Genomic DNA, 18,500 nt, shown 5'->3' on the forward strand with positions numbered 1-18,500 from the left:
TCAGCACTGACCCTCCGACAGTGCAGGGCTCCCTCAGCACTGACCCTCCGACAGTGCGGCCCTCCCTCAGTACTGACCCTCTGACAGTGCGGCGTTCACTCAGTACTGACCATCCCACAGTGCGGCGCTCCGTCAGTTCTGACCCTCCGACAGTGCAGGGCTCCCTCAGTACTGACCCTCCGACAGTGCGGCGCTCCCTCAGTACTGACCCTCCGACAGTGCGACCCTCCCTCAGTACTGACCCTCCGACAGTGCGGCCCTCCCTCAGTACTGACCCTCCGACAGTGCGGGGATCCCTCAGTACTGACCCTCCGACAGTGTGGCACTCCCTCAGTACTGACCCTCCGACAGTGCGACACTCCCTCAGCACTGAACCTCCGACAGTGCGGCACTCCCTCAGTACTGACCCTTCGACAGTGCGGCCCTCCCTCATTACTGACCCTCCGACAGTGCGGCACTCCCTCAGTACTGACCCTCTGACAGTGCGGAACTCCCTCAGCACTGACCCTCCGACAGTGTGGCACTCCCTCAGTACTGACCCTCTGACAGTGCGGATCTCCCTCAGCACTGAACCTCCGACAGTGCGGCACTCCCTCAGTACTGACCCTTCGACAGTGCGGCACTCCCTCAGCACTGACCCTCCGACAGTGCGGCACTCCCTCAGTACTGACCCTCCGACAGTGCGGCACTCCCTCAGCACTGACCCTCCGACAGTGCGGCACTCCCTCAGTACTGACCCTCCGACAGTGCGGCGCTCCCTCAGTACTGACCCTCCGACAGTGCGGCCCTCCCTCAGTACTGACCCTCCGACTGTGCGGCCCTCCCTCAGCAATGACCCTCCGACAGTGCGGCACTCCCTCAGTACTGACCCTCCGACAGTGCGGCCCTCCATCATTACTGACCCTCCGACAGTGCCGTACTCCCTCAGTACTGACCCTCCGACAGTGCGGCACTCCCTCAGTACTGACCCTCCGACAGTGCGACACTCCCTCAGTACTGACCCTCCGACAGTGCGGCCCTCCCTCAGTACTGACCCTCCGACAGTGCGGCACTCCCTCAGTACAGACCCTCCGACAGTGCAGGGCTCCCTCAGCACTGACCCTCCGACAGTGCGGCCCTCCCTCAGTACTGACCCTCCGACAGTGCGGCGTTCCCTCAGTACTGACCCTCCAACAGTGCGGCGCTCCCTCAGTACTGACCCTCCGACAGTGCGGCGCTCCCTCAGTACTGACACTCTGACAGTGTGGCACTCCCTCAGCACTGATCCTCCGACAGTGCGGCGCTCCCTCAGTACTGACCCTCCGACACTGCGGCGCTCCCTCAGTACTGACCCTCCGACAGTGCGGCACTCCCTCAGTACTGATCCTACGACAGTGCGGCACTCCCTCAGCACTGACCCTCCGACAGTGTGGCGCTCCCTCAGTACTGACCCTCAGACAGTGCAGACCTCCCTCAGTACTGACCCTCCGACAATGCGGACTCCCTCAGTACTGACCCACCGACAGTGCGGCACTCCCTCAGTACTGACCCTCCGACAATGCGGACTCCCTCAGTACTGACCCTCCGACAGTGCGGCGCTCCCTCAGTACTGATCCTCTGACAGTGCGGCACTCCCTCAGCACTGACCCTCCGACAGTGCGGCGCTCCCTCAGCACTGACCCTCCGACAGTGCGGCACTCCCTCAGTTCTGACCCTCTGACAGTGCGGCCCTCCCTCAGCACTGACCCTCCGAACGTACGGCCCTCCCTCAGTACTGACCCTCCGACAGTGCGGCCCTCCCTCAGTACTGACCCTCCGACAGTGCCGTACTCCCTCAGCACTGACCCTCCGACAGTGCGGCCCTCCCTCAGTACTGACCCTCCGACAGTGCGGCCCTCCCTCAGTACTGACCCTCCGACAGTGCGGTACTCCCTCAGCACTGACCCTCCGACTGTGCGGCACTCCCTCAGTACTGACCCTCCGACAGTGCGGCACTCCCTGAGTACTGACCCTCCGACAGTGCGGCACTCCCTGAGTACTGACCCTCCGACAGTGCGGCCCTCCCTCAGTACTGACCCTCCGACAGTGCGGGGCTCCCTCAGTACTGACCCTCTGACAGTGCGGCTCTCACTCAGCACTGACCGTCCGACAGTGCGGTGCTCCCTCAGCACTGACCCTCCGACAGTGCGGCACTCCCTCAGTACTGACCCTCCGACAGTGCGACCCTCCCTCAGCACTGACCCTCCGAAAGTACGGCCCTCCCTCAGTACTGACCCTCCGACAGTGCGGCCCTCCCTCAGTACTGACCCTCCGACAGTGCGGCACTCCCTCAGCACTGACCCTCCGACAGTGTGGCGCTCCCTCAGTACTGACCCTCCGACACTGCAGGGCTCCCTCAGCACTGATCCTCCGACAGTGCGGCCCTCCCTCAGTACTGACCCTCCGACAGTGCGGCACTCCCTCAGTACTGACCCTCCGACAGTGCGGCACTTCCTCAGCACTGACCCTCCGACAGTGTGGCGCTCCCTCAGTACTGACCCTCCGACACTGCAGGGCTCCCTCAGCACTGACCCTCCGACAGTGCGGCCCTCCATCAGTACTGACCCTCCGACAGTGCGGCACTCCCTCAGTACTGACCCACTGACAGTGCGACACTCCCTCAGTACTGACCCACCGACAGTGCGGCACTCCCTCAGTACTGACCCTCCGACAGTGCGGCGCTCCCTCAGTACTGACCCCCCGACAGTGCGGCACTCCCTCAGTACTGACCCCCCGACAGTGCGGCACTCCCTCAGTACTGACCCTACAACAGTGCGGCCCTCCCACAGTACTGACCCTCCGACAGTGCGGTGCTCCCTCAGTACTGACCCTCCGACAGTGCAGACCTCCCTCAGCACTGACCCTCCGACAGTGCGGCTCTCCCTCAGTACTGACCCTCCGACAGTGCAGACCTCCCTCAGTACTGACCCTCCGACAATGCGGACTCCCTCAGTACTGACCCTCCGACAGTGCGGCACTCCCTCAGTACTGACCCTCCGACAATGCGGACTCCCTCAGTACTGACCCTCCGACAGTGCGGCGCTCCCTCAGTACTGACCCTCTGACAGTGCGGCTCTCCCTCAGCACTGACCCTCTGACAGTGCGGCGCTCCCTCAGTACTGACCCTCTGACAGTGCGGCGCTCCCTCAGTACTGACCCTCCGACAGTGCGGCCCTCCCTCAGTACTGACCCTCCGACAGTGCGGCGCTCCCTCAGTGCTGACCCTCCGATAGTGCGACTCTCCCTCAGTGCTGACCCTCCGACAGTGCGGCACTCCCTCAGTACTGACCCTCCGACAGTGCGACCCTCCCTCAGCACTGACCCTCCGAAAGTACGGCGCTCCCTCAGTACTGACCCTCCGACACTGCGGCGCTCCCTCAGTACTGACCCTCCGACAGTGCGGCACTCCCTCAGTACTGATCCTACGACAGTGCGGCACTCCCTCAGCACTGACCCTCCGACAGTGTGGCGCTCCCTCAGTACTGACCCTCAGACAGTGCAGACCTCCCTCAGTACTGACCCTCCGACAATGCGGACTCCCTCAGTACTGACCCTCCGACAGTGCGGCACTCCCTCAGTACTGACCCTCCGACAATGCGGACTCCCTCAGTACTGACCCTCCGACAGTGCGGCGCTCCCTCAGTACTGATCCTCTGACAGTGCGGCACTCCCTCAGCACTGACCCTCCGACAGTGCGGCGCTCCCTCAGCACTGACCCTCCGACAGTGCGGCACTCCCTCAGTTCTGACCCTCTGACAGTGCGGCCCTCCCTCAGCACTGACCCTCCGAACGTACGGCCCTCCCTCAGTACTGACCCTCCGACAGTGTGGCACTCCCTCAGTACTGACCCTCCGACAGTGCCGTACTCCCTCAGCACTGACCCTCCGACAGTGCGGCCCTCCCTCAGTACTGACCCTCCGACAGTGCGGCCCTCCCTCAGTACTGACCCTCCGACAGTGCGGTACTCCCTCAGCACTGACCCTCCGACAGTGCGGCACTCCCTCAGTACTGACCCTCCGACAGTGCGGCACTCCCTCAGTACTGACCCTCTGACAGTGCGGCGCTCCCTCAGTACTGACCCTCCGACAGTGCGGCCCTCCCTCAGTACTGACCCTCCGACAGTGCGGCGCTCCCTCAGTACTGACCCTCCGATAGTGCGACTCTCCCTCAGTGCTGACCCTCCGACAGTGCGGCACTCCCTCAGTACTGACCCTCCGACAGTGCGGCACTCCCTCAGTACTGACCCTCCGACAGTGCGGCACTCCCTCAGTACTGACCCTCCGACAGTGCGGCACTCCCTCAGTACTGACCCTCCGACAGTGCGGCACTCCCTCAGTACTGACCCTCCGACAGTGCGGCACTCCCTCAGTACTGACCCTCCGACAGTGCGGCACTCCCTCAGTACTGACCCTCCGACAGTGCGGCCCTCCCTCAGTACTGACCCTCCGACAGTGCGACTCTTCCTCAGTACTGACCCTCCGACAGTGCGACACTCCCTCAGCACTGACCCTCCGACAGTGCGGCACTCCCTCAGCACTGACCCTCCGACAGTGCGGCCCTCCGTCAGTACTGACCCTCTGACAGTGCGGCCCTCCCTCAGTACTGACCCTCTGACAGTGCGGCCCTCCCTCAGTACTGACCCTCTGACAGTGCGGCCCTCCCTCAGTACTGACCCTCCGACAGTGCGGCCCTCCCTCAGTACTGACCCTCCGACAGTGCGGCCCTCCCTCAGTACTGACCCTCTGACAGTGCGGCCCTCCCTCAGTACTCACCCTCCGACAGTGCGGCCCTCCCTCAGTACTGACCCTCCGACAGTGCGGCCCTCCCTCAGTACTGACCCTCCGACAGTGCGGCACTCCCTCAGTACTGACCCTCTGACAGTGCGGCCCTCCCTCAGTACTGACCCTCTGACAGCGCGGCCCTCCCTCAGTACTGACCCTCTGACAGCGCGGCCCTCCCTCAGTACTCACCCTCCAACAGTGCGGCCCTCCCTCAGTACTGACCCTCCGACAGTGCGGGGCTCCCTCAGTACTGACCCTCTGACAGTGCGGCTCTCACTCAGCACTGACCGTCCGACAGTGCGGCGCTCCCTCAGCACTGACCCTCCGACAGTGCGGCACTCCCTCAGTACTGACCCTCCGACAGTGCGACCCTCCCTCAGCACTGACCCTCCGAAAGTACGGCCCTCCCTCAGTACTGACCCTCCGACAGTGCGGCCCTCCCTCAGTACTGACCCTCCGACAGTGCGGCACTCCCTCAGCACTGACCCTCCGACAGTGTGGCGCTCCCTCAGTACTGACCCTCCGACACTGCAGGGCTCCCTCAGCACTGACCCTCCGACAGTGCGGCCCTCCCTCAGTACTGACCCTCCGACAGTGCGGCACTCCCTCAGTACTGACCCTCCGACAGTGCGGCACTTCCTCAGCACTGACCCTCCGACAGTGTGGCGCTCCCTCAGTACTGACCCTCCGACACTGCAGGGCTCCCTCAGCACTGACCCTCCGACAGTGCGGCCCTCCCTCAGTACTGACCCTCCGACAGTGCGGCACTCCCTCAGTACTGACCCACTGACAGTGCGACACTCCCTCAGTACTGACCCACCGACAGTGCGGCACTCCCTCAGTACTGACCCTCCGACAGTGCGGCGCTCCCTCAGTACTGACCCCCCGACAGTGCGGCACTCCCTCAGTACTGACCCTACAACAGTGCGGCCCTCCCACAGTACTGACCCTCCGACACTGCGGTGCTCCCTCAGTACTGACCCTCCGACAGTGCAGACCTCCCTCAGTACTGACCCTCCGACAATGCGGACTCCCTCAGTACTGACCCTCCGACAGTGCGGCACTCCCTCAGTACTGACCCTCCGACAATGCGGACTCCCTCAGTACTGACCCTCCGACAGTGCGGCGCTCCCTCAGTACTGACCCTCTGACAGTGCGGCTCTCCCTCAGCACTGACCCTCTGACAGTGCGGCGCTCCCTCAGTACTGACCCTCTGACAGTGCGGCGCTCCCTCAGTACTGACCCTCCGACAGTGCGGCCCTCCCTCAGTACTGACCCTCCGACAGTGCGGCGCTCCCTCAGTGCTGACCCTCCGATAGTGCGACTCTCCCTCAGTGCTGACCCTCCGACAGTGCGGCACTCCCTCAGTACTGACCCTCCGACAGTGCGACCCTCCCTCAGCACTGACCCTCCGAAAGTACGGCGCTCCCTCAGTACTGACCCTCCGACACTGCGGCGCTCCCTCAGTACTGACCCTCCGACAGTGCGGCACTCCCTCAGTACTGATCCTACGACAGTGCGGCACTCCCTCAGCACTGACCCTCCGACAGTGTGGCGCTCCCTCAGTACTGACCCTCCGACAGTGCGGCACTCCCTCAGCACTGACCCTCCGACAGTGCGGCACTCCCTCAGTTCTGACCCTCTGACAGTGCGGCCCTCCCTCAGCACTGACCCTCCGAACGTACGGCCCTCCCTCAGTACTGACCCTCCGACAGTGCGGCCCTCCCTCAGTACTGACCATCCGACAGTGCCGTACTCCCTCAGCACTGACCCTCCGACAGTGCGGCCCTCCCTCAGTACTGACCCTCCGACAGTGCGGCCCTCCCTCAGTACTGACCCTCCGACAGTGCGGTACTCCCTCAGCACTGACCCTCCGACAGTGCGGCACTCCCTCAGTACTGACCCTCCGACAGTGCGGCACTCCCTCAGTACTGACCCTCTGACAGTGCGGCGCTCCCTCAGTACTGACCCTCCGACAGTGCGGCCCTCCCTCAGTACTGACCCTCCGACAGTGCGGCGCTCCCTCAGTACTGACCCTCCGATAGTGCGACTCTCCCTCAGTGCTGACCCTCCGACAGTGCGGCACTCCCTCAGTACTGACCCTCCGACAGTGCGACCCTCCCTCAGCACTGACCCTCCGAAAGTACGGCGCTCCCTCAGTACTGACCCTCCGACACTGCGGCGCTCCCTCAGTACTGACCCTCCGACAGTGCGGCACTCCCTCAGTACTGACCCTCCGACAGTGTGGCGCTCCCTCAGCACTGACCCTCCGACAGTGTGGCGCTCCCTCAGTACTGACCCTCCGACAGTGCGGCACTCCCTCAGCACTGACCCTCCGACAGTGTGGCGCTCCCTCAGTACTGACCCTCAGACAGTGCAGACCTCCCTCAGTACTGACCCTCCGACAATGCGGACTCCCTCAGTACTGACCCTCCGACAGTGCGGCACTCCCTCAGCACTGACCCTCCGACAGTGTGGCGCTCCCTCAGTACTGACCCTCAGACAGTGCAGACCTCCCTCAGTACTGACCCTCCGACAATGCGGACTCCCTCAGTACTGACCCTCCGACAGTGCGGCACTCCCTCAGTACTGACCCTCCGACAATGCGGACTCCCTCAGTACTGACCCTCCGACAGTGCGGCGCTCCCTCAGTACTGATCCTCTGACAGTGCGGCACTCCCTCAGCACTGACCCTCCGACAGTGCGGCGCTCCCTCAGCACTGACCCTCCGACAGTGCGGCACTCCCTCAGTTCTGACCCTCTGACAGTGCGGCCCTCCCTCAGCACTGACCCTCCGAACGTACGGCCCTCCCTCAGTACTGACCCTCCGACAGTGCGGCCCTCCCTCAGTACTGACCCTCCGACAGTGCCGTACTCCCTCAGCACTGACCCTCCGACAGTGCGGCCCTCCCTCAGTACTGACCCTCCGACAGTGCGGCCCTCCCTCAGTACTGACCCTCCGACAGTGCGGTACTCCCTCAGCACTGACCCTCCGACAGTGCGGCACTCCCTCAGTACTGACCCTCCGACAGTGCGGCACTCCCTCAGTACTGACCCTCTGACAGTGCGGCGCTCCCTCAGTACTGACCCTCCGACAGTGCGGCCCTCCCTCAGTACTGACCCTCCGACAGTGCGGCGCTCCCTCAGTACTGACCCTCCGATAGTGCGACTCTCCCTCAGTGCTGACCCTCCGACAGTGCGGCACTCCCTCAGTACTGACCCTCCGACAGTGCGGCACTCCCTCAGTACTGACCCTCCGACAGTGCGGCACTCCCTCAGTACTGACCCTCCGACAGTGCGGCACTCCCTCAGTACTGACCCTCCGACAGTGCGGCACTCCCTCAGTACTGACCCTCCGACAGTGCGGCACTCCCTCAGTACTGACCCTCCGACAGTGCGGCACTCCCTCAGTACTGACCCTCCGACAGTGCGGCCCTCCCTCAGTACTGACCCTCCGACAGTGCGACTCTTCCTCAGTACTGACCCTCCGACAGTGCGGCACTCCCTCAGCACTGACCCTCCGACAGTGCGGCACTCCCTCAGCACTGACCCTCCGACAGTGCGGCCCTCCCTCAGTACTGACCCTCTGACAGTGCGGCCCTCCCTCAGTACTGACCCTCTGACAGTGCGGCCCTCCCTCAGTACTGACCCTCTGACAGTGCGGCCCTCCCTCAGTACTGACCCTCTGACAGTGCGGCCCTCCCTCAGTACTGACCCTCCGACAGTGCGGCCCTCCCTCAGTACTGACCCTCTGACAGTGCGGCCCTCCCTCAGTACTCACCCTCCGACAGTGCGGCCCTCCCTCAGTACTGACCCTCCGACAGTGCGGCCCTCCCTCAGTACTGACCCTCCGACAGTGCGGCCCTCCCTCAGCACTGACCCTCCGACAGTGCGGCACTCCCTCAGTACTGACCCTCTGACAGTGCGGCCCTCCCTCAGTACTGACCCTCCGACAGTGCGGCCCTCCCTCAGCACTGACCCTCCGACAGTGCGGCACTCCCTCAGTACTGACCCTCTGACAGTGCGGCCCTCCCTCAGTACTGACCCTCCGACAGTGCGGCACTCCCTCAGTACTGACCCTCCGATGAAGCAGCAATGTTTGAGTGGGTGTGGGAGGGGGATATCCGGACCGTTGCTGAGTCTCTCTGTTCCCTCTGTGTTCCCAGTCCGGCCGGGAATACACTCCGACCGATACTTCGGACAATGCGAAGAAGAAGAAAGTGCGGAAGGACATGGATGAGCTGAAGAAGGAGGTGACCATGGTGAGTGCCCTCCTCACTCTCCCTATCCTACCCCTCACTCCCACTGTCACTCCCTCTCTCTCATCCGGGGAGTTTCCCAGTGCCCCTTCTCCCCATCCCATTTCCCTCCCTCCGTCTTGCTCCTCCCTCCCTCCCCCTCTCCCTCCTCCCTCCCTCTCCCTCCTCGCTCCCTCTCCTTCCTCCCTCCCTCACCCTCTCCATTCTCACTCCCTCAGACTCCTCTCTCCCTCCCTCACCCTCTCCCTCCCTCTCCCACCCTCTCCCTCCTCACCCTCTCAGACCCCTCTCTCCCTCCCTCACCCTCTCCTTCCTCACTCCCTCAGACTCCCCTTTCCCTCAGTCACCCTCTACCTCCTCACTCCCTCAGCCTCCTCCCTCCCTCTCCCGCCCTCTTCCTCCCCCTCACCACTCCCTCAGATCCCTCTCCTTTCCCACTACCTCGCACCTCTCTGACTCCTCCTTTACCCTCATCTCAAACTTGTCCCCCCTCCTTCAAACACCCTCCCCACGCCTCAAATCCCTCTCCCTCTCTCCAACCTGTCCAAACCCCTTTTCCATTGCCTTCCCCCATCTCTCTCTCTCTCACTTTCCCCCACCTTCTCCTCCACCCGTCTCCCCTCACCTCAACCCCTTCTCCCTCTTCCCCCCCCCTTCCCATCTTCCCCTCACCTTTTCGATGCAATTCTCCCTCCCTTTTTGCCCATGTGCTCTCTCTCTCTCCCTCTCTCTCTTCTCTCCCCATCTCCCCTCCACCTCTCTGCTCCCCTTTCTACCCACCTACAACCCCCCCCTCGGCTTCCCCGTCCCTGTCCCCTCCCTCACCCTCTACATTTACAACCTCTCCCCATCCTCCAATGCCTCTCTCTCCTCCCCTTTGCCTTCCCGTCCCTGAACCCAAAGCCTTGTGCGGTCTCCGCTTCTCCCCACCTCTCCCCCCCCCACCTAACCCCCGGGCCCTCCAACTCCCTTCAGTCTCTCTCTCCCCTCCCCCTCCTCTCACTCCTCTCCCTCCGCCTTCCCATCATCCCCTCTGCCAGTGACACCAACGGAATTGGGCCGATATCGCCTTGTGGGGCCGAATGGTGGGTTGGGAGAGAGGCTGGTGGGGGGTGGGGGGAGGGGAGGGGGGAGCGGAGTGTGTGGCATGGACGGCCTCCCGTGGTGTTGCTCTCGGATGGAGGCGCCGTTCGACTCGCGACGCTGAGAGGTCAGAGGGCGACGTTGACCAGACTGTTGCGGGTGAACCTTGGGTGGGGTGGGGGTGGGGTGGGAGGTCCGCCTGGCTTTGATGCCGGCGTTCCCATTCCGGTGTTCCTTCCGGTCCGGCCCCTTGAGCAACTCCTCCCCCGTTCCCGGTCGCTGCGTCCAACGTGGATGGAGGAGCTGGAGTAGGCCGCGCAGTCCGGTTCCGGCTTTTCCTTGCAGGGATGTGCAGGTTAGGGCGGATTGGCCATGCTAAATTACCCCATAGTGTTCAGGGATGTGCAGGTTAGGGTGGATTGGCCGTGCTAAATTACCCATAGTGCTCACGGATGTGCAGGTTAGGGTGGATTGGCCGTGCTAAATTACCCATAGTGTTCAGGGATGTGCAGGTTAGGGTGGATTGGCCATGCTAAATTACCCATAGTGCTCACGGATGTGCAGGTTAGGGTGGATTGGCCATGCTAAATTACCCATAGTGCTCACGGATGTGCAGGTTAGGGTGGATTGGCCATGCTAAATTACCCATAGTGTTCAGGGATGTGCAGGTCAGGGTGGATTGGCCGTGCTAAATTACCCATAGTGTTCAGGGATGTGCAGGTCAGGGTGGATTGGCCATGCTAAATTACCCACAGTGTTCAGGGATGTGCAGGTTAGGGTGGATTGGCCATGCTAAATTACCCATAGTGCCCAGGGATGTGCAGGTTAGGGTGGATTGGCCATGCTAAATTACCCATAGTGCCCAGGAATGTGCAGGTTCGGGTGGATTGGCCATGCTAAATTACCCATAGTGTTCAGGGATGTGCAGGTCAGGGTGGATTGGCCGTGCTAAATTACCCATAGAATTCAGGGATGTGCAGGTCAGGGTGGATTGGCCATGCTAAATTACCCATAGTGTTCAGGGATGTGCAGGTTAGGGTGGATTGGCCGTGCTAAATTACCCATAGTGTTCAGGGATGTGCAGGTCAGGGTGGATTGGCCATGCTAAATTACCCATAGTGCTCAGGGATGTGCAGGTTAGGGTGGATTAGCCATGCTAAATTACCCCACAGTGTTCAGGGATGTGCAGGTTAGGGTGGATTGGCCATGCTAAATTACCCATAGTGCCCAGGGATGTGCAGGTTAGGGTGGATTGGCCATGCTAAATTACCCATAGTGCCCAGGAATGTGCAGGTTCGGGTGGATTGACCATGCTAAATTACCCATAGTGCTCAGGGATGTGCAGGTTCGGGTGGATTGGCCATGCTAAATTACCCATAGTGCCCAGGAATGTGCAGGTTCGGGTGGATTGGCCATGCTAAATTACCCCATAGTGTTAGGTGCATTAGTCAGGGGTGAATTGAGGAGAATGGGTCTGGGTGGGTTTCTCTTTGGCGGGTTGGTGTGGACTTGTTGGGCCGCAAGGCCTGTGTCTGCACTGTAGGGGAATCTAATCTGATCTAATTTGGATCGGCTCAGGCTTGGAGGGCCGCAGGGCCTGTTCCTGGGCTGTAAATTTTCTTTGTTCTTTATAACCGCCGAGGATCAGGTATTGTAAAGTTGCGTTCAATTCTTTATTGGTTAGATCTGCTCCCAGCCCACCAACAGGGGCCCAACCGGGGCCTTGTATAACTGAAGGATAACTTAGGTATTCCCGTCCTTTGGATAGGGAGGCTGGCACTCCATTAGCCGCCTTGGATATTACCCTTTGCCCTCATTGTGCCATTTGTTGGGGAACAGGCCCGACACTTTTTAACCAGGCCACCTGAAGCCTAACCTATCGGTGATTAGGTGGAACGACGCAGTTGCTCAAACCCCTCGGTTTGGAGCAAAACAGGATTTATTTACAAAGGAAAAACCAAATTGGGAAAAACACAACTGTTTCGAAAACCCAGTCGGCAAAGGAGCCGCTCCGATTCCCTGCAACACCCCCGGTAGCACACCCCTCGGCAAGGAAGGTAAATTCAAACGCAGGTTCCTCTGGGAGAGAGACGTCGGAGGATCGGCTTGGATCGTGGGTCCCCAGCTAAAATTTGGGGGGGAAAAAAAACCCCCTGAACTGGGAGAACGGGCCTTTCATTGTGAAATCAAACCCTGAAAGCCTCTTGACTCAGCCGTTATTAAAGTAGCCCGTTCAGACATTTCGGCACCTCTGCCTTTAGGACCCCACACGGGAAAAGAAATGCCACAATATTTCAAAGATCCATGCGCCTGTACCCTTCGGACATCCAACGTATTTAACTTCAAGGCCACCCGTTCCCTGATCTATCCGGTTCCAACACTGCATCATTGAAATACATCCTGTTCTATACGTCACAGGGACGGCATGCCTCCACAGGGAGGCACTATCGAGCAACATGGCAAATGAGAACACATGCCGTTATTAAAAGGTGACCCCTCCCTGACGTTGGGGGCGGGCCCAGAGAAACTGGGCACAGCGTGGTCGCATGAGTCAATTGGTCAGTCATGGATGGCTGGTTCGAAAGGGGGCAGAATGGCCTCCTATTCCCTGCGGGACACTCTGGAGAGATGGCCGAACAGGCTGGAAGGGGGCTGAATGGCCTCCTGGTCCCTGTGTAACAAGCTGGAAGGAAGCTGAATGGCCTCCTGTTTGCTGTGTAACAGGCTGGCAGGGGGCTGAATGGCCTCCTGTCTCCTGTTCCTGTGTAACAGGCTGGAAGGGGGCTGAATGGCCTCCTGTCTCCTGTTCCTGTGTAACAGGCTGGAAGGGGGCTGAATGGCCTCCTGTTCCCTGTGTAACAGGCTGGAAAGGGTTTGAATGGCCTCGTGTTCCAGTGTAACAGGCTGGAAGGGGGCTGAATGGCCTCCTGTTCCCTGTGTAACAGGCTGGAAGGGGGCTGAATGGCCTCCTGTTCCTGTGTAACAGGCTGGAAGGGGGCTGAATGGCCTCCTGTTCCTGTGTAACAGGCTGGAAGGGGGCTGAATGGCCTCCTGTTCCTGTGTACCACACTGGGAGGGGGCTGAATGGCCTCCTGTCTCCTGTTCCTGTGTAACAGGCTGGAAGGGGGCTGAATGGTCTCCTGTCCCTGTGTAACAGGCAGGAAGGGGGCTGAATAGCCTCCTGTCCCTGTGTAACAGGCTGGAAGGGGGCTGAATGGTCTCCTGTCCCTGTGTAACAGTCTGGAAGGGGGCTGAATGGCCTCCTGTCCCTGTGTAACAGGCTGGAAGGGGGCTGAATGTTCTCCTGTTCCCTGTGTAACAGGCTGGAAGGGGGCTGAATGGCCTCCTGTCCCTGTGTAACAGGCTGGAAGGGGGCTGAATGGCCTCCTGTTCCCGTGTAACAGGCTGGGAGGGGGCTGAATGGCCTCCTGTTCCTGTGTAACAGGCTGGAAGGGGGCTAAAAGGCCTCCTGTTCCCTGTGTAACAGGCTGGAAGGGGGCTGAATGGCCTCCTGTTTTTGCGACATTTTTCGATGACCTCCTAACCATTTTGTTTTCTCTCCCCTCCCCCCCCCCTTCCCCTCCAGGAAGACCATAAGTTGAGTTTGGATGAATTGAGTCGCAAATATGGGACTGACCTGACGCGGGTAATTGAACATCGTAGAACCTTACCCTCCCTTCCCCTTCCTGCCGATCACATAGGCGCCTCCCCTCCCCTCCCCTCACATAACACCCTCACTCCCTTCGTTCCCACAGCTTAACCCCTCCACCCTCCCTCATCCCCTCCCCATCACCCACTCCCCTTTCCCCCACCTTCACCATCTCCCCTTCGCCAGCTCCCTCCTCCATCCCCCCCTCCTCCCCTTCGTCAGTACAATGAGCTTTGAGACTGAGACGTCAATAAACTCTAAGTCGTCAACAAAGACAGCTCCCTTAAAGACAATTTTACGCCGACCAGCCTCTGACCCCCTGGAAATCGTCTGTCTCTGTTTTTGAATATCAGAATTTATGTCTGCGACAGCACCTTTTTCTGACCAACATGCCCGCCTGTTCTGTCGTTAAATATTTTCTGCCGAATTCTCTTTGACACTGTAGTTCTCTTCTTTCTCTCCCTCCATTCCAATGCTTCCCCCTCCCCCCCCCCTCTAATCCTCCCCAGTTCCCAATGGAATCTCAGTAGCATTTCATTTTTCCTGGTGGAGTCCAGACTCTTCCTCCCCACCCGACTCCTTTTCCGCAGTTTGTCCGCATCGCGAGATTTCATTTGTTTCTCCGTTAACTTTATTGAACTTGCTGGCGCCTCAAGACGAACCTCTCTTCAAACAAACAGCCGGACCTCTTTTGTCCTTCCCTCTCAGTATGTTCGAGCCCAGTTTTATGATCGCTGTTTCCCCACCTATTCCCCCGGCCTTCCCGCTCAGCCGCATTTCCCCCTTTCCTCAGTCTGAGAATGGGCGGGTTAGCTCGGTTGGCTTGTGATACAGGGTGGGGGTGCATCAGCGTGGGTTTAGTTTCTACACCGACTGAGGTTACCATGAAGGGCTCTCCTTCTCAGTTCCTTCACCCTTGCTTGAGACCCTCAGGTTAAAGCACCTCCACTTGTGTCTCTCTCTCTCTCTAACGCGAGACCCATGGAGACCATACCTTTCCTCAACCCAATAGCTCTGACATGTTCTCTGTCTGCCGTCTCAATCTCTCTCCGTGCATCTCTGTGGCGCTTTCCCTCACTGTCTCTCTCCCTCTTCACTCTCTCTGTTTCAATCTCTTTCTCTCTCTCCCTCTCTCTGGGGCTCTCCCAGCCTCTGGCTGTATGTCTGCCTCTCCCTCTTGCTCTGTGTATTTCTCACTCTCTATGTCTTGCTTTCTCTCCCTCAATATCAATCCTGTATCCTGTTGGTCGGTCTCTCCCACACCCTCTCTGTCATCCTTGCTCGCTCTCTCTTGCAGTATCCCTCAGTATCTCCCTCTCTCTGTCTCTCTCCCTGCTTTGTCTCTCTGTCCATTTGACTTTCTCCCCCACTCCTGTCTCTCTCTCTCTCTCTGTTTCCCTCATGCTCTCCATCTGCCTCTGCCAGTCTGTTTTTCTCTTTCTTTCTCCTCTCTTTCACTCATTTTCTCTCTCTCTCTGTCTCTGTTTCTCTCTGTTTGCCTGTCTCACTGCCAGTCTGTCACTTCCTCCATCGCTCTATCTCCCTCTCTCCATCCTGCTCTCCCTGACTCTCTCGATCTCTCTGTTAATCTATGTCTCTCCTTGTCTCTGTGCTCGTCTTTTTCTCTCTCTCTCTCTTTCTCCCCCTCCCCATCAATCTCTATCCTTCTCCTTCTGTGTTTATCTCTCTCCCAACCACCTTCCCCCAAAACCCACCCCCCTTCCCATTTATCTCTCCACCCCCTGGACCCACAAGCCTCATTCCTGATGAAGGACTTATGCCTGAAACGTCGACTCTCCTGCTCCCTCGGATGCTGCCTGACCTGCTGTGCTTTTCCAGCGCCCCACACTCTCGACTCTGACTCTCCAGCATCTGCAGCTCTCACTTTCTCTTATTGAGATTTATAAAATCACGAGGAGCACGGATAGGGTAAATAGACAAGATCTCTTCCCTGGGGTGGGGGAGTCCAGAACTAGAGGGGCATAGGTCTAGGGTGAGAGGGGAAAGATATAAAAGAGACCTAAGGGGCAACCTTTTCACCCAGAGGGTGGTACGTGTATGGAATAAGCTGCCAGAGGATGTAGTGGAGGCTGGTACAATTACAACATTTAAGAGGCATTTGGATGGGTATATGAATAGGAAGGGTTTGGAGGGATATGGGCCGGGTGCTGGCAGGTGGGACTAGATTGGGTTGGGATATCTGGTCGGCATGGACGGGTTGGACCAAAAGGTCTGTTTCTCTGCTGGACATCTCTCTGACTCTCTCTGTTTGGTTCTCTCTGTACCTGTCTCTCCATCTCTCTATCTCTATTTATCTATCCCTCTTTCAGACTGGCATTTTCACTCATCTGTCTAAGTTGAAATCTCTCAACCAGTAAGTCCAAGTCGATCTCTCTCTCTCACCAGCCCCTTTTCCTCTCACTTTAAGACGTGCCAATCCTTACTCTCGCTCACTCTCAGAAGGCCCCATTCTCTCACCAATCACACTCGCCCCTCTTTCTTTCTCTCTCTCTCTCTCTCTGTCTATTGCTGTCAGTCTCTGCCTCAGTCTCACACACACTCTCCGTGTCTCTCCCTCCCCCTCAGGGCCTGACATCGTCCCGGGCGGCGGAGATTTTGGCGATGGAGGGCCCCAATGCCCTGACTCCCCCGCCGACCACCCCGGAATGGGTCAAGTTTTGTCGCCAGCTGTTTGGCGGATTCTCCATCCTGTTGTGGATCGGAGCGCTGCTCTGTTTCCTGGCGTACAGCATCCAGGTCGTGATGGAGGACGAACCGGCAAAGGACAATGTAAGTCTCCCGACGTCCGAACACGCACAAGGGAACCGCGATTGCTCACCCGGAGACACCACGTGTGTGTTAGTATTTACCCAGAATCCCCGGTAGTGAGTTTATAATTACCCAGAATCCCCGGGAGAGTGCTAATATTTACCCAGAATCCCCGGTAGTGAGTTTATAATTACCCAGAATCCCCGGGAGAGTGCTAATATTTACCCAGAATCCCCAGTAGTGAGTTTATAATTACCCAGAATCCCCGGGAGAGTGCTAATATCTACCCAGAATCCCCGGTAGTGAGTTTATAATTACTCAAAATCCCCGGGAGTGTGTTAATATTTACACAGAGACCGCAGCAGTGTGTTAATATTTACCCTGAGTCCCTGGGCGTATGTTAATATTTACCCAGATACCCCAGGAGTGTGTTTATATTTAACCAGAATCTCCAGGAGTGTATTAATATTTACCCAGAGACCGTGGGACTGTGTTAATATTTTCCAAAGACCCTGGGGGTGTGTTAATACTTACCCAGAATCTCCGAAGAGTGTTAATATTTACCCAGAATTCCCAGGAGAGTTTACCCAGAATCCCTGGATGTATGTTAATATTTACCCAGAATCCCCCAATGTGTGTTAAGATTTACCCAGAATGCCCAGGTGTGTATTGTTATTTACCCGGCGCCCCCAGGAGTGTGTTAATATTTACCCAGAGGCCATGGGAGTGTGTAAATATTTAACCAGAATCCCTGGGTGTGTGTTCATTTTTACCCAGAATTCCCCAGGAGTGTGCTAAAATTTAACCAGAATCCCCGGGCGTGTGTTAATATTTACCCAGAGACCCTGGGAGTGAATTAATATTTACCTAGAGACTCTGGGAATAGGTTAATATTTACCTAAGTGTGTTAGTATTTACACAGAACAGAGGAGTGTGTTAATATTTACCCAGAGACCCTGGGAGTGAGTTAATATTTACCCAGAGACCCTGGGAGTGAATTAATATTTACCTAGAGACTCTGGGAATAGGTTAATATTTACCCAGAGTGTGTTAGTATTTACACAGAACAGATGAGTGTGTTAATATTTACCCAGAATCCCCGGGAGTGTGTTAATATTTACCCAGCATCCCTGGGTATGTGTTAATATTTACCCAAAGTCCTCACGAATATGTTAATATTTACCCAGAATCCCCAGGAGTGTGTTAATATTTGCCCAGAGACCCGGGGAATATGTTAATATTTACCCAGAGACCCCGGAGGTGTGTTAATATTTACCCAGAATCCCTGGGGGTGTGTTAATATTTACCCAGAATCCCCGGTGGGGTGTTAATATTTACCTAGAGACCCCGGGTCTGTGTTAATATTTATCCAGAATCCCCGGGGGGGTGTTTATATTTACCCAGAGACCCCAGGGGTGTATTAATATTTACCCAGAATCCCCAGGGGTGTTAATATTTACCCAGAGACCCCAGGGGTGTGTTAATATTTACCAGAATCCCCGGAGTGTGTTAATATTTACCCAGAGACCCCAGGGGTGTGTTAATATTTACCCAGAATCCCCGGGAGTGTTAATATTTACCCAGAGACACCAGGGGTGTGTTAATATTTACCCAGAGACCCCAGGGGTGTGTTAATATTTACCCAGAATCCCCGGGAGTGTGTTAATATTTACCCAGAGACATCAAGGGTGTGTTAATATTTATCCAGAGACCCCAGGGGTGTATTAATATTTATCCAGAATCCCCGGGGGGTGTGTTAATATTTACCCAGAGACCCCAGGGGTGTGTTAATATTTACCAGAATCCCCGGGAGTGTGTTAATATTTACCCAGAGACCCCGGGAGTGTGTTAATATTTACCCAGAATCCCCAGGGGTGTGTTAATATTTACCAGAATCCCCGGGAGTGTGTTAATATTTACCCAGAATTCCCAGGAGAGTTT

At 57.9% G+C, this 18,500-nt stretch overlaps 1 protein-coding gene across 1 annotated transcript in view; it reads left to right on the forward strand.

Moving 5' to 3' along the window:
• The window catches only part of LOC122546543 (sodium/potassium-transporting ATPase subunit alpha-1-like), an 82,826-nt gene extending 66,150 nt beyond the window's left edge, over positions 1-16,676 (forward strand). The window contains exons 2-4 of the mRNA XM_087981614.1: positions 8,966-9,061; positions 13,728-13,787; positions 16,377-16,676. Of these exons, the coding sequence (XP_087837740.1) occupies positions 8,966-9,061; positions 13,728-13,787; positions 16,377-16,676 (456 nt within the window). The remainder of the gene's footprint in view (positions 1-8,965; positions 9,062-13,727; positions 13,788-16,376) is intronic.
• Positions 16,677-18,500: the final 1,824 nt, after the last annotated feature.

Source organism: Chiloscyllium plagiosum, unplaced genomic scaffold (genome assembly GCF_037043375.1).
Source record: "Chiloscyllium plagiosum isolate Xiang-an unplaced genomic scaffold, Cpla_swu_hap1 HiC_scaffold_40, whole genome shotgun sequence".
Taxonomy (NCBI): domain Eukaryota; kingdom Metazoa; phylum Chordata; class Chondrichthyes; order Orectolobiformes; family Hemiscylliidae; genus Chiloscyllium; species Chiloscyllium plagiosum.